This window comes from Anastrepha ludens, chromosome 2 (assembly GCF_028408465.1).
Source record: "Anastrepha ludens isolate Willacy chromosome 2, idAnaLude1.1, whole genome shotgun sequence".
Taxonomy (NCBI): Eukaryota; Metazoa; Arthropoda; class Insecta; order Diptera; family Tephritidae; genus Anastrepha; species Anastrepha ludens.
Window position 1 is genome coordinate 39,159,046 of NC_071498.1, and position 15,920 is coordinate 39,174,965.

A 15,920-nucleotide genomic window follows, 5' to 3' on the forward strand; every position below is an offset into this window, starting at 1 on the left:
ACCTAATGCTCGGCTTGTGGGGCTGATGCGGCGGTCGTGGTCTATGATTCAGACCGCCAATACCGAGCGGTTTTGTGGGCCGCGTATAAGAGAACGTTTGCGGCATTACAATATTATCTGTGTAATTGTGTGCACAACACGAGCCGAACATAAACGAGTCCACGCACATGCCCACATGTCGGCCCTCGGACTTGATGCACTCCCACACGAACATACAGGTGCCTTCGATGCGTCCAATCGAGCAGGGCTTCTGACTGATTTTGTAATTTTGACTGCGTTGCAATTGATTCACCGACAACGCATCACCGCCATCGGGTAGACTGTAAGCTGATGCTGCCGCCAGCGTAGCAGCCGATGGTAGTTGCAATGCATTGAATGCATACGCCACATTACCACCTATACTGTGCGGTTGGCGATAGTTGCTATAAACGCCATCATCGAAGGCACTACCATCGGCACCTTGCCGACTTCTGCTACTCGTGTAAAAATTATACGCATCCGCGAGCGTGTCGCCCGCCAGTGGCGCTCCGAATGCGGCCGTAGCTACGGGCAATTGTCCTAACAGCTGCATAAGGCAATTGGCTAATAGTAAGGCTAGTAATACTTCTATTATTTGGTTAAGGCAAGCGTTGACTCGTGTGCGCTTCAGCGGCGCTAGTGAGGAAATGGATGAGAACCACAGCGTCACGAACTGCATCATAGTAGCCATTCTCGAATGTGGCCGCGGCCGTCGCCATCGCCGCCTACACTTCGATGCTGTTGTATCTGATGTGAGAACACTGATTGGCAAGTGTAGCAACTGTGGCTGATGTTGCCCCTTCACTGTACTATGCACCATATTGGTGTGGTTGCATAATTGCCGGCATTTGCGTTTAGTGTGCTGCTGTTGTTGCAGCGCTGACGTCGCTGTTGACTGTGATGACTGTGACTGCTTCTCCGCCCGCATGGACAGCGTGTGCCTGTCTTCGCTGCTTCCTATGTCCGATTGCCTTGTGTCCGTGACTAGCCATCTTCGACTATGACATTTACTACTATTCCACATGTTGCACAAATATTAGAATTCTATAAAAGAAAGAAAGAGGAAGGTTTGAATAATATTGCACAAATATTAGAATTCAATAAGAGAAACAATTAGAGATATATGAATTGGTGAACCAGTTGGGAAATGCTCATTGAAAACCTCCTTGACTGGTATTAGAAATATCAACATTTTTATTAGACAATTTGAGGCGCGACCAGAGACGAAATTTGGCCTTATGGCATACTGCGTTAAAACTATAGAGACATCTTTTTTAGCAAACCTGAAATGTAAATAAAAATCAGCTGTTCGAGTTAACTTTATTGCGGTGGAACCGCTAGACATTTGCGATTCTTAACATAGATCTTGAACGGGCGCCATAGCCGAGTTAGTTTCTGTATAACTTCTATTTGTCAAAACAAATATAATGCAATGCTGAAACATCATAGGCAACGTTGGATTCAAGTTTTTTTTTTATTTTGTTCACTACAGCTACAGAGATAGAATAGATCAAATAAAAGATATCTTAAGACTAAATTTTCGTCCGCTCTCAGGTACATGCCATAGCTCTCATTGTATCTGTAAAAAACCGGGGTCAGCAGCAACGGTCAAAGCCCAATTGGAATGTAAGAAGTATTAGCTCGCCCGCCGTATTCCCTTCCGATTATTGCCTGCTCCGGCCGACAACAGTAACCTGTCGGGGTGGTACCTTACACCATACGAACATATCAAAAGAATTGGTTTGGTTCGTGGAGAGCTTCAAAAAGTAAAGAGTTCTTTCGATGTGGCATTTGAAAGTTACCAGAAGTATGGGAAGTATGGGCAAAAGTAGTGGCCAATAAAGCACAATATTCTGATTAAAAGCCAATGTACGATTCTTTCACAAACATTTTTTTTATTGGTTGAAGAGTTTGTACATCTGATGCTGCATTTTCTTTAAATTTTTTCGTGCTCTTCAGCGTCAAATTTACGTCTATTTCTAAGACTCCCTCCCGCCAGATCTTGACCTTCACTTTGTAGCACAGTGTAATTAAACCGTTTTTGTTGACAGAATTCATTTGCAAAAATTAATATCAAAATTAATTGAGGGTCTAAAATATGAGCTTCTTAAACTCCAAACCGATTAGATTACATTTATTCACAATTATTTTACTTACAGAATTACAGTATTTTTTCCTGCTATATACCCCTTTTTTTGCCTTTCAATTCCGACAGGTCATAGGTCTCTAATAGAAAGTGACTTGACTATTTAATTAATGTATTGCATATGTCGATAAGAAATGATGGCAATCAAAATATGCCAAGTCAAGTGAAACGCTTGTGGCCAGACAGCCCAGACAACTCACTCACTGGCAGACACTGGACGATCAAGTTCGCCGTCGACCGGCTGGTCGCCTAGCATACATAAAACAATCAGCGGCATAGTGCGGTGGCCAGTCAAACGCCAAACGGACTGACTTAAGGCGGTCAGTTAGTCAAAGTAGTCAAGCAGTCAAGCAGTCGAACAGTTTGTCAGGCAGTGAGTTAGCGAATGTTGAACGATATACGAAGTTGTCAATTGAATGGCAAGCTGGTGGGGTTTTATATAGTTGAGTGTTTGACTGGCATTGAGATTGTAAAACGCATACACATACAAGTACATAGATTTGTATACGAGGACCGTTGGAAAAGTACATTTAAAGTCAGAGAGATGGCACTACTAGCGCATATCGTGGTTATGTTTAGTTAGTGACATCTCTTGGAAGAACACACACCAAGTTTCAGCCAGGTCGGTGAAATTCTTTGTGTTTGGCATTCGTTTGAAGTCGAGTGATTTTGAAAAAAGCCCTTTTCCATCACGAAAACGCACCAGATGGAAATAAGATTCCAACTCGTTTGACATCCACCCTACTCTCAGGACTTAGCTCCCTCGGATTCCTTGGATTACTATTTGTTCCCCAATTTGAAGAAATGCCGGGGAAAAGATTTTACTCAAACGAAGAGGTGATTGCAGAAACGATTAGGTATTTTTAAGACTTGGACAAATCCTAATGTTCGGAAGGGATCAACAAACTAGAACAACATTGGATGAAGTGTATAGGCCTAACAGGAGACTATGTCGAAAAATAAAAAAGGTTTCCCCCACACATTAAGCAGTTTTTATTTTTGCACAGACTTTTCAAACGACCCTCGTATATTCACAAATCAAGCGTGCAAGTATAACACATAATGCATGCATACATACATACAAATGAATATGTAAGGAACAATATAATGAAAAATTAAAAAAAAAACATCAAACTTACAAATTACAAATTACAAACAAACTGATTAATGAATGAAAGAAAGAAAGCGCGCTCGGCCTTTCAAGTTCTTCGTCTGTCATGGGCTTTTCCTCCTGCTGCGGCGGCGCTAAAAAAATACAAAATCAGGCGGGCTGACGGGCGATCAAATCAGCTGGGCGGGCACGGCCAGCAGGGTTTTACAGTCATCAGACAAGCGAAACCTGCCAACCGGCAATTAGCTACAACGCATTGTAATTGTTGTTGCTGTTTTTGATGTTGCTGTCGTAATGTTGCACCAGCAGACATAGAAAAAAGTATTAAAGAAGAAATTAAAACACACATGCGCTTTGCATAGATTGTGGTTGCAACAACTTGTGGCAGCAGTAAAATTAGCAAACAAAAAATTGTTGTTGTTCATGTGGAAAAACTGACGAGTTGAACAAAACCATTGACTGGTTTAATTGCAACTTTTCACTTTTGCGAGTGCATATAAAAGCTTGCAGAATAGAAACATAAAAAATATATACAAAAACAATTACAAACACAACTAAAGGTAAATCTACGTGCAACAGCGTTGCAGTAGTCGGTTATAAAGCAAAACGAAAAACGGATACCATAAGCCTTTTACATATTTTTCTCCTTTGCTTGATAGACCCCGAAATCGAATAAGACATATTGGCCGTGACCGTTCAAAGTTCGACGGCCGTTTTCTCGCTGTTTGGTGCGCTGACGCCCGCTACCATCAAACACTTAAGGGCAGTATCAAGTGCTCTTTGGATGGAGTGTTGAAACCAGCAAATCCACTTATGCGTTTGGAATAATTTACTATAGTTTGCTGATCGCGAAGTATTTGATTTCAGGCATCAGAGAGCAGATATCTTGAATTGTTAAATTTTGTTCTACTAAATTTCGGTTACCTGAAAAAAGAATTTTGAAGGAAAATCTTATATTATATTTTTGAACTATCCCATAGTTGAGAATTTCAATCTTGTTCAATTTGAGGTGCACCATTAGAGTTTTCTGACGAGGTGAAATAGGACCCTCAGCTTACGTTGATCCAAGAGGTGTAGTATTTGGAAACAGGACCCTGTGAATCTTTGTACAGATGTGCGAAGTTGATTGGGAGGCTGATATTGTACGAAGCGCTCCTTATTAAGCTTAAAATAAGATTTCTGGAGTGGGTTTTATTAGTTTAAAAGCGTACGTATCCAAGATCGAAACTCATGCTGGGGTTGTAGAAGAATGTATCAAAACTTGCTGAACACTTTTAATGTTGTGGTGAAAAATATGCAAAAATTGTCATCTTTCGATAAATGGACCCCAAAAAATATTGGGTGTAGAAATAAGTTTCCGCCCTCGTCAAAGAGATGTCGCTGCTGATACTATTTTTGTGCTCGCTCTAGTAATATACTTATGATTTGAAGGTGTATATGTGAGGTCTGTATCGCAGTAGTTGACATTCGTTTGAAGCGTAAAGATCCTTTTTTATCTGACGTCAAAAATGTATACGTTCATCCCGAAAAAACAGCCTTTGCCGAAAATCACGCTTCATTATTACCTTTTAAAGAAAAGTGCAGCTAATGTTGACAGACGTTAGATGGCGTGTGAAAAGATTTTCTGCTTGGAAGGAAGAAGTGGAGGAAAAGTGGATCTATTATAATAACCGTAAGCGTGGAAAAAGTTGGAGCCTGCCAGGTGAATCGGTCCAAAAAATATATATGCTTCAAAGCTTATGTTGTGAATCTGGTGGGATCAGAAGGCTGTCATCTATTAAACCATCTGAAACCATCACTGGGATCGTTACCGACTGCAGCTAGTGCGTTTGAATCGAGCTCTCAAAGAAAAGCGGCCGGAATGGGACGGTAGACATGACAAATTGATTTTGCTGCATGACAACGCCAGGCCACACGTTGCTAAATCGGTCCAGAAATATGTAGAGGGACTTAATCCTTGAAGAAGTCTTGCCCACCCGCCGTAATCCCCAGACATTGCACCTTCGGATTACCATCTGTTCCTATCAGTGCAGTCAGGCCTTATTGGAGAGCGGTTCGCTTCTTATGAGAGCATCGCAAACAGGATCAATGAATGGATCAAGTAAAAAAAAACACGAATTTCTCATCAAAGGAATCCGTATGCTGTCTGAAAGATGGAGTAAAGTTGTAGCTTCCAATGGCACATACTGCACATAATATTAAGTATTCTTTAATTGTTTAAATAATTCGTAACTTTGGCTAAGAAAGGACGGAAACTTATTCATATACCCAATATATTTGAATATATCCATTGTTCACAAAAGCATTTATTTAGGTAATAGCGACAATTCTGTGACCAATCAAAAGAACAAAATTTCAATAGTTTCCCAAAAATCAAATGTAGAAGACCCAGTGAAGAGCATAAAAATAGCCTTGACATAAAGTCAAACCTAGCTGGGGTTTTACGATAGTCTTCGATGAGTGTACTTTCAGAAAAAGCGAACGAAACCGGGATCGTACACCGCTGCCTTACAATTTTCACACAGTGTCACAGCAGTATATTTCAATAGGATCTAACCAAAGAAGCAGTCGCTGGACTGCTGACTGGTATAATACCGTGTAAGGAGATACAAATGTAATCTGATAGCCAGAAGGTAGCTGAGGTATTTCGATATTAGTCAGGACATCCTTCCTTTTGAATTGCATCTGAATGTTTCTCGAGTCAGGCAAGGCAAACAGTGATCCTGCGGGCCAAGGAAGGTCCCTATCTAATAATATCGCGATTCTAGTTGGTACTAGGAGTATAACGAGGTAGAACCATTTCTGTATTAGTCACCCTGTTTTTGCGAGCCAACGATTCAGATATTTTGGTTATTACTTTTTAAATACGCCTGCGAAATTTACTTTTTCGATTAGCCGCCTTAGAAATTTTCTTACAGAACGGAGTGTTTTTCCATCAGCATCGTTCGAATATATCCGTGGCTCTTCTCCTTTACAATCTTTCATTTTGCTGTTTTCACTTTCGCATATAAGTTTCTCTCGTCTATTGTGGAGAAGTTAGACCTGAAAAAATTTGAAATTGGATTTCGAAAAAGATTTTTCCGAGATTCTAATAAATTTTCATATCTGTAGTGGCGATAGAACTCAGTACTAGACGTAAACAACTTTGCAAAATAGAATTGGTTCCGTACAAATTGGGAAGACATTTGCGTATACTTTGAGTCTGAGTGAGACTTCTGATTTTTCCCATTAATGTCAGTTAGAAACTCCATCGCTTAGATATTTTTTACATATAAGAGCGTACAGTTGTTGGAATTGACATAATCGGCGCCATCAATAATATGATGCTCGAAATCCAATTGAAGTGGAAATGGAAGAAAGTCATCTCGCAGCTCTCAGAAATTCTCTTCTGCGTTAGCATTTACATATATCCAGTTTATTGTTTATTGCTTTTCTGAAATTAGTATTTTTATAATTACGGCAAGGGTTCTTAACGAACCTCTCCTATTCAAGTTAATCGCTGCATTAAATATGAACTTTCTTTTAGAACATCTCATCTTATGGGAAGAATAGCCATTGTTTTTATCGGTTTATCGTAATATTCATATTTATGTGAATGTATGCATACACATGCATACGTATATATAACAGCAATTTGCATGTGTGTAGATCCGCTTTGAAGCGATACTATCTCCGCTACTCGCGCTTACTTTTAGTTTCACGCTATGGGACGCAAACACCAACAACAATCGAAAACAGACAAACTGCAGCAACATAATCTATAGTCTGCAATTAAAAATTGTGCTTAGCTAATGTTGCTTCTTGGTTGTTTCTGATGTTGTTGCATGATGTTGATTATTGCAAACAGGTATACCTATGAGGATAGTTTTGTGTACAGCACACATAGGTACATATATGCAAACATACACAAATATGTTGCTGTTGCTATTTTCTATTTTCTTTTGGAAACACAAAATGCCACTATTTGTTGTTGTTACATTTGCGTTGTTTTTTTTTTTTTTGTTTTTGCATGTGCCAATCCAGACTGTGAATTATTGACACCAGGCGTTGTTGCTTTGTTGCCCATTTCTTCTGCCCTGCCTAACAGCCAGTCTCAAGCACTTTGCCGTTCCGTCTTTCCTTGCTGTTAATGCAACTTTTTCCAAATATTTTTCCATGCTGTGGTTTTTCCTAATTTTCGTGTGTTTTTTCTCCAACAAGTAAATTAATTATTTGGTTTTTGCTTTCTGTAGTTTTCGTTGCCTATGCGTTATTCGCTTTTCTGTTCGCCTGCCACAATCCACTTTCGACAAATCACCACATCGCGGCAGTCGAGAGGACATAAATGACAATTGGGCACCACGGCAGCTGGTTGATGAGGTGTCGTTAGCTGGTAGGCGTTATGAGACTTGCAACCAAAGAAAAAGCGGAATTAATGAAGTATGTTTTGTTGATCATAAATATACTTATATTATTTACCAGTGCCTCCAAAATAAACAGAGCCTAACTTATTTTGGTCGGGTACATTAGATGGCAAGGAATAGAGATCCATTATATCCTAAGAAAGAATATAAAATCCGAAAAATGGTATATGACAATGAAGCGCTTGTGATGCTGGCTGGCAGCGAAAAATTTACACAAAAAATTTGGCGAAGCATAGAAGGTAAAACCTTCGAGCGATTTACAGTAATATTAAAGACAGCGTTGCCTAAATACTGATGTCCAGAGCGAGCTTAAGTTATGGATCGATCACTTCTTCAATCTGCTGAATGATACCTTAGACCTGATTCACCAATTGCTTACGACAGAATGGGCATCCCGTTACGCAACTGCGATGACTAAGTCTTACAAAAGGTTGCGATCGCTCCAGAGAGTATTCGATGCAATGCGCGTATCTGCTGGTGGAGGCAGAGCAAAAGGAAGGTCGGCTCTGCATGGAAAGGCAAAGGGATTTGCTTTTGTTTAGCTTCTCTAATTGTCGCCATTATAAAAAAAATTTAATGCGGCTAAATAGAAGTAGTGTTACGTCCACATATTTATGTGCAGAAGACCTGAAAATCCGGAGCACATTGAAAAAAAAAATTACGTGAGCTAAGGAAAATTCAAAACTGAATTAGGCAATCGTAATATTCAGGGATGAATCTTCCTTTTGGGCGAATAGTAGCATACCTCGGTCCCAATCTACTGCTGATAATTAATAACTTCAACGAAGTGTTAAGCATCCAGTTAAAATTCGTGTTTGAGCGGTTTTTCTCAAAAAGGATTTGGGTGTTTATTTGTGTTTACCCCCAATTTGAATACAACAAAAAGAACTAGTCAACCTTGGTTTCTACAAGAAGGCGATGATCCCAAGCATCGAAGCCTAAGGTGCATGGAGTGGAAACAGCAAATGGGATTGAAATGTTGGATAAGGCTTCACAACCGCGTGATGCAACCCTGATGCAACAGTTAAGCGAAAACTCAATGAAAAAGAAATACAACAAACAGTTATCAAGGCAAATGCGGTTAATATGGAGCCGATTACCTCCACAACTTGCGCAGAAATTAACACAAAATATGACTCGAAGATGTGAAGCCACCAGCTAATTATGGTGGCAATACATACGAACGGCAAACGGTTTTTTATGAGGACATTTTTATTGGCAGAAATACACTCGGAGGTTTGCCATTGCCTGTCGAGGAGCGACCGAGGGGCCTGTAAATATATTGCGTATAATGACTAGTCTAGGGTGGGCCATGTAAAATTTGCTTTTTGAGTCGGCTATAAAAAAAAAACTAATCAATATTTTTTCAAACTTTTTTGTTTATTTTGAAGATTGAACATTGTCATTTATGAGTGAAAAATAATATCGTCCAAATGACTGCCACGACTGGTTTTACAGTAGGCCATTCGATCAACCCAATTTTTAAGCACATTTTCGATTGTTTGGGCTCCAATTTCATGAATGGCAACTTCGATTTCGTGTTTTAAAGCATCAATCATCTCTGGATGGTTCGCATAGCATTTGTCCTTAATGGCTCCTCACAAAAAATAGTCCAACGGGCTTAAATCACAGCTCCGAGGCGGCCAATTGATATCGGAATTTCGGCTGATTATTCGGTTTTCAAAAACGGTAGCCAAAAGTTCGAGTGTAACTTTGGCAGTGTGACAAGTTGCACCGTCCTGTTGAAACCAAATGTCGTCCATGTCATCCTCTTCAATTTTTGTAAACAACTCGTTGAGCATGTCACGGTAACGTTCGCCATTTACTGTAACCACGACTCCTCGCTCATTTTCGAAAAAAATGGCCCGTTGATGCCGCCAGACCAAAAACCGCACCAAACAGTGACTCATTGTGGATGCATTTGCTTCTCTACAGTAGCGTGTGGATTTTCTGAGCCCCAAATCCGACAATTTTGCTTATTGACGTAGCCACCGATGTGAAAATCAGAAAAGAAGAAGAAGACTCACCACTTTGGAAATAGGTTTTCAATATTTTCCAATTTTGTTCAAGCGTCCGTATAGCGTCCCATTTCGTAAATGTCAAACCTTTAAGTAAATTGTGAACACATTTGACATGTCATTTGTGTTACCATTCTCAAAAAAATAGGTGGTTCAAAAAGCAAACGCTATATGGCCCACCCTGTATAAGCCCATACAATGCAGTTTGTTGCATACGAAGGCAGACGTGTATGATGAAGTTATTAATTAAAAAACATTCTTAAAATTAAACTCTGGTATTTGGTTTAATTACCATTGGGCTACAAAGTAGCTGGAAGTAGATTTTGCGTACAACAACTTTTCCGCCTCCCTTATCGTCTAGCATCCCCAAACCATCACTGAGCCCCCACCATGGTTAACACTGCCGGCCATATTATTAAGATTTAACTCTGTGTTAACTTTATCATAAAGTTACTTTAATCTGGGTTCCGGAACATCGAAACATTGAAGGAAACGAAAAAGCGAACGAACTGGCAAGTGGAGAATCTGCCATGAAAAACATTCTTGCAGAATCGGTATTCTCACTAATGGGTGCAATCAATAATGCGATTTCCTTAAAATATCTACAAATCGCGGAATGCAGGAGAAACCAGACAACAGCAGAGCTAGCAGAACGTTACGGTCCACATAGAACTAGAAACAAATGTCAATATTGATAAATATGAAACGAAGGGATGCCTGCAGAGTCACGACAGTGATAACTGGCTTCTGGTCTATCGAGGAACAAGCAGCCAAAACGGGCATACCTCATAACACACACTGTCATAATTGTAAACAACCAGAGAAAAATGCACTGCACTATGGAGGGAGAGAATGCCAACCCTGGGCAAAGCGTTCGGGAGTCTCGAACAACTGTCTGGCTTAGACGTCAACAACCTTTTGCTATAAATAACCGGTAAACAAGTTTGTACCGAGTGGCAACAAAAAGGTGCGGAGGCGCTAGTTGGATTCTGGATGAATCACCACTTTAACTAACCAAGCAACCAACTGGACTAAGTATTACTAAATTTGCATTCATCTGAAAGTATGGCTTGCTTTCAAAACACTGGGTCATACTCCTCATGATTTTTTGCGATTGCGATCCATTATTTTAAAATACTTGCCAATGCTTATAAAATGCTTTCCAATCTCATTTTCCACCTTAGATTTCAATTTGTGGCAACTATCTTAGGATTTGTTCTTAATTTGCGTACGATTACGCTATTTTCCCTGTCACTGTAACCGTAATCACCCAAAGCGCGACTTATTAGCTGTGTTTCCCGTACATTTATATTTATATTTGATATATACCAGCTTTTGAATTGTTGTTATCTACTAAACTACCGATTTATCGTAATAATTTATTCCCTTTGGGGTCTAAAAAACTTGTGTGCTCGTTCAACGAATTCTCCTTAATGGCTTTTATTGATTCAAAGCGGCGTCCGCGGAGTTGCAATTTAAGTTTAGAAAAAAAGTCACAAGGGGCTAAATCCGATGAATACGGTGGTTGTTCGATTATATTTGTCGAGCTTTTGGCCAAAAACCTTGAAAAAAAATATGAGCCATGAGTTCTCTCTCCACAAATTGGCCGTTTCCTACGCACATTCTCTCTCAAACGTCGCATAAATTCCTAATTATATTCTTTATTTACCGTAGAACCATTTAGAATGAATTTCGAGTGTACAATGTCTTGATTCCGACCAGAATCAAGGGAAACGAGTAGCATGGCTTTCCCTTTTGACTGACTTTGACGTGTTTTTTCGGTTTCGGCTCATTTGGATAGCGCTATTCAGCCTCCTATTGACTGGTTTGTCAAACTTATATACCCAAGTCTCATCACCTGTTATGATGCGCTGGATAAACGTTGGTTCCGAATTCACTTGCTCAAGCATGTCTTCAGCCACCTTCTTCCGATGAATTTTTGGAAAGAAATTCAACTCTCTTGCCCAATTGATGGTGTAAAATGTTGTGAATTGGCCATGAGCTACCTCCCTCAAACTTAAATGATTGTTTTCTAGCACCATTTTCTTGACTTTGTCGACGTTTTCATCCATTGTTGGGCGACCAGATCGGGGCAAATATTCCAAGACTTCTGGGCCCTCTGCAAAAGTCTTGTAGACCCGTGTTTTTGATAAAGTACACTCGTCATAGACTTTCTACAACGTTTCCAACGAAAATCAACGGCACACAAAATCCCGACCGAGACACAAAACTGATATAATTAAATGCCAAAAACAAGCTAATTGATAGATTACGCTGAAACTCTGCGTCACTAGAGGACAGTTGTACCAGCATTCCAGCAATAAAAATTTTATAAAACAAAAATACAACTTTATTCTAAAAAAATGGTTACAAGTGAATCACTGAAGTATTTCTGGTAGATCTCATGTACCGGCGCGGTAAAACTGTTCATATTTTGAGGCTATCCACGGATCATTTTTGATGTCTTCATATGAATGGAACTGCTGGTCAGCTAGACCATGTGCCATCGATCGAAATAAGTGATAATCGGAAGGCGCAATATCTGAAGAACATGACGGGTGCAGTAGGATTTCCTATTTCAGTGTTTCCAGATAGGTTTTAACGGGTTTGGCAACGTGAGGCCGAGCTTATCATGCAGTAGAATCACTTTTTCATGCCTCTCCGCGTATTGCGGCCGCTTCTCGCGCAGTGCTCGGCTCAATCACATCAATTGAAGTCGATACCGATCCCCAGTGATGGTTTCGCTTGGTTTTAACAGTTCATAATAAATAACACCAACTTGGTCCCACAAAATAGAATAACCTTCCCAGCGTGAATATTCGGCCGAGGCGACGACGTAGAAAACGTAGATGACCGGGCAGTCCACATGACCTTGTATTCTTTAGATTGCTGTAATGAATCCATTTTTCATCACCCGTCATGATGCGTAAGGAACCCAAGTCCCCTGTTTCTGAATCATTCCCAAAGCATGCAATCACTTGGAAATGGATTGGCGGGTAACTCCAAATACTGAAGCAAGCTCTGTTTGCTTTTGACACGGTGCTTAATTGAGCAATGCCTCCAATTCAGCGTCTTCGAAGGTTTAGGTCTTCCTTCACGCGGACGGTCGTCAACATTAAAATCACCGTTTTTGAATCGACGGAACCAACCTCGACACGTTGCTTCACTTAAAGCAGCATCTCCATAAACTTTGTGTAGCTTTCGATGCGCTTCAGCCCCCGTTTTTTTTGAATGAAAGACGAAAATCAGCACTTCCCGCAAATGACGATTATTCGGCACAAAATCAGACATTTTCATAAAACCAAAAGTAAATGATACCAAAACAAAATCACTAATGTGTCGAAGCAGTTTGCTTACCATATGTCTAAGCTTGGTTTATGATCTTTAGGTTATGTTATTTAGAATCGACTAGCACACACTGCTGGCGGCATCTATTGACAAACAGAGGGAACTTAGTTGTGCACCTAATATGTAACCATCTAGTTTTCATAACTCATTAAGGAGGAGGAAAGGTATTTAAAACTTTTGTTGTATTTTCGTTTTATGAAATGCAAATCGATCAATGTATTATATCTGATAAATATTGTGTGCGAGTTTCTAGTCTATTGGAGCAAACTTAACGAAGTTGTGAATATTTGAGCGTCCTTGAAGACTTCTCCTCTGACCTTGAAGCCTTTTTCTGGAACTTGTCCTTTTTTTAAATCTGTGCGCGTCATAACTCAATCGTTTTGAAGTTTTGAACAGTACTATTCACACAATTCACAGGTATTCCCCGAAGCTGCTTGTTTTTTTTTAATAATCAATAATCTTATTATAAAAAAAATTTCCAATTTTTTTCGAAAATCGGTGTTTGGCTTCCGAGCGTTACGAAAAATTTAAAAATCGAAAAGAAAGCTTTCAAGGTATACCTCAAGAATCATCGTTTCTGTCAAATTTAATTTTGATATTTTCGTTTCAGTTGATTCCGCAGCAAGTTATGATGTATAGGTATGTTACCACAAAACAATTTTTTCACGGCTCTTCCGGAGTTTCAATGTCACTCGCGCAATTTTCAATATTTTGGAATAAGACAAATATTTTTAAATGTTGCATGATTATATGAAAATTGACTGAATAAATTAACACAAATGCTTTAAAATATGCTTTTATTTACCCAATATACCTTATTCCCCATTAGAAAAGACTTTAGTTAACATTCATTGGGCGCATTTTGAGCAAACGGTTATAGGGCTGGGCTGCTCATTTGTGTTCTATCATACTTGTGTTGTACAGGCCATAAATTTAGTTTGGAAAATTACTTTTTTCAAAGTCAAAGTAAAAATATGTGAAAATATTAAAAAATTAATAATCAATTTACTTTTACTCGACATGCCCACCTTTTGCCTTGACTATGAGCTTCAGATGGCTCAGAAATGAATCGCAAGCTGTCCAAATGTGACTTGCAGGTATTTTGGCCCACTCGCGGACAAGGGCTTTTTTCAGGGGCTGGTGAATCTTTTAGTTCGGACCTTGCTCTCCAAAATGGCCCAAAGAGAATAATTCATCGGATTCGCATCTGTTGAATTTGAGAGCCATTTTGTGGATATTATGAAGTTCGGAAAGTTGTTTTTTAGCCATTCTTGGTTCACTCGAGCTTTGTGAGACGGTGCCGATTTCTGTTGGAACCTCCATAGTCTGCCATCGAGTGTTTGTCTCCCCATGGCTTCAAAGCAACCTCCAGAATACTTTCCCGATAATATTTCGCATTTACCTTGACGCCAGGCTCGATGAAAACGATTGGAGAGCACCCATCTGCGGTTACAGCGGCCCAAACCATTACCTGTGGGTGGGTGCTGCCTCCCGGTGGCCAATCGATGACTCCAATTCTCGCATAAACGGTCTGTCAAATAAACAATGTCGTTTAGGGAGTTAACAAATTGCTCAACTTGAAAACACTATGTTCGGAAATTGACCGCTTTCAGCGAAGCAAAGCAACTCTTTCGCTCTCTCAAGTCTGACTTGTTGCTATTTTGATGTGAGATCATGCGCTTTTTGGATTTTGTACGGCTTGAATTTGAGATCAGTTTTCAGTAGGCGGCCAATGCTATGGTCAGATATTTTCAGTTCTTTCGCCATTTGATTGACACTTCGTGGCGGACTTCGATCAAGTCCCTTCTTCACTTTTTGAACCATTACACGTGACGTTTCAGTCTTTTGATGATCACTTCCATGACGTTTCGCGATGCTACCAATATTATAATATCATTGTAATGAGTAATGGTGCAATAAACAGAGACTTTAATCGCTGGTTGTGTTTTCCCAGCCAAATATAATGCAATCTAACTATTATGTTTGAAATCCATTACTGAATTTCTTCTTTCGCGTTTACTCTCGGCAAAATGCTTCCGCGCTCTTGTAACCAATACTCTGAACTGTCATTTAGCCAACTTACAGACAGCTGAAGCCCGTGAATCAGCTGCGCGAGCAGTCTGAAAACGGTTACACTCGAGTGCCGGACCCTGTGAGTTGGAATAACATCGCCTAAACCTTGCAACCCAAGCATCTTTCAACTTTATCAACTTAACTACGTCGATAAGTAAACACAAGTATTTTGCTTATTTTATGAATTTACCCATGAAGCATAAGTGAAATTGTTGATTGGTGCAGTATTCTTATATCTACCTCTCTCTCTTACTCTCAAACTCACCTTATCTCGGCCGGTATTACACGCATTAGTGCCGTGGCGAGCTCAAATCTGCAATAATAAAAGTAAAAAAAAATAATAATAAAGTAAATTTTTATAAAATTGCGCATTAAGGAAATTGAAAATTCCAAATCGTAAAACGTATTTCTACCCACACTCAAATGCCATGCAACACACATGTAACCAAATGTATTGTAACAGCAACAATGTAACCAAGTAAAAAACCAACCGAACTGAGTGCAGAAACCCATTGCCCTACTCTCCTAAACTCACATACAGACATACTCATGCCTGTAAGTTAATGTTTGTGTGGTCAGTTTCACTTTTGACTGTTTCACCCATCCATACATACACACGTGCATATGCATGCAGAAGCATGCACCGCACGATGCAACGCGATAAATGGCAGAAAGCAATTAATTGAATTTTCACCACACTGCAGGCGTTTTTGGTTTAATATGCATTGAATGGGACGGCGCAAGGCTGCAGGATGTTTGCATTTATTTTATACCACATTTTATATGTATGTATGTATGTGAAT

At 39.7% G+C, this 15,920-nt stretch overlaps 1 protein-coding gene across 1 annotated transcript in view; it reads right to left on the reverse strand.

Annotated features, from left to right (window-relative positions):
• The window catches only part of LOC128869183 (serine proteinase stubble), a 128,683-nt gene that overhangs the window by 11,181 nt on the left and 101,582 nt on the right, over positions 1 to 15,920 (reverse strand). The window contains exons 4-5 of the mRNA XM_054111696.1: positions 15,383 to 15,430; positions 3 to 1,062 (exon numbers count right to left, since the gene is read on the reverse strand). Coding sequence (XP_053967671.1) covers positions 3 to 1,042 — 1,040 coding nt within the window. The 5' untranslated portion in view covers positions 1,043 to 1,062; positions 15,383 to 15,430. The remainder of the gene's footprint in view (positions 1 to 2; positions 1,063 to 15,382; positions 15,431 to 15,920) is intronic.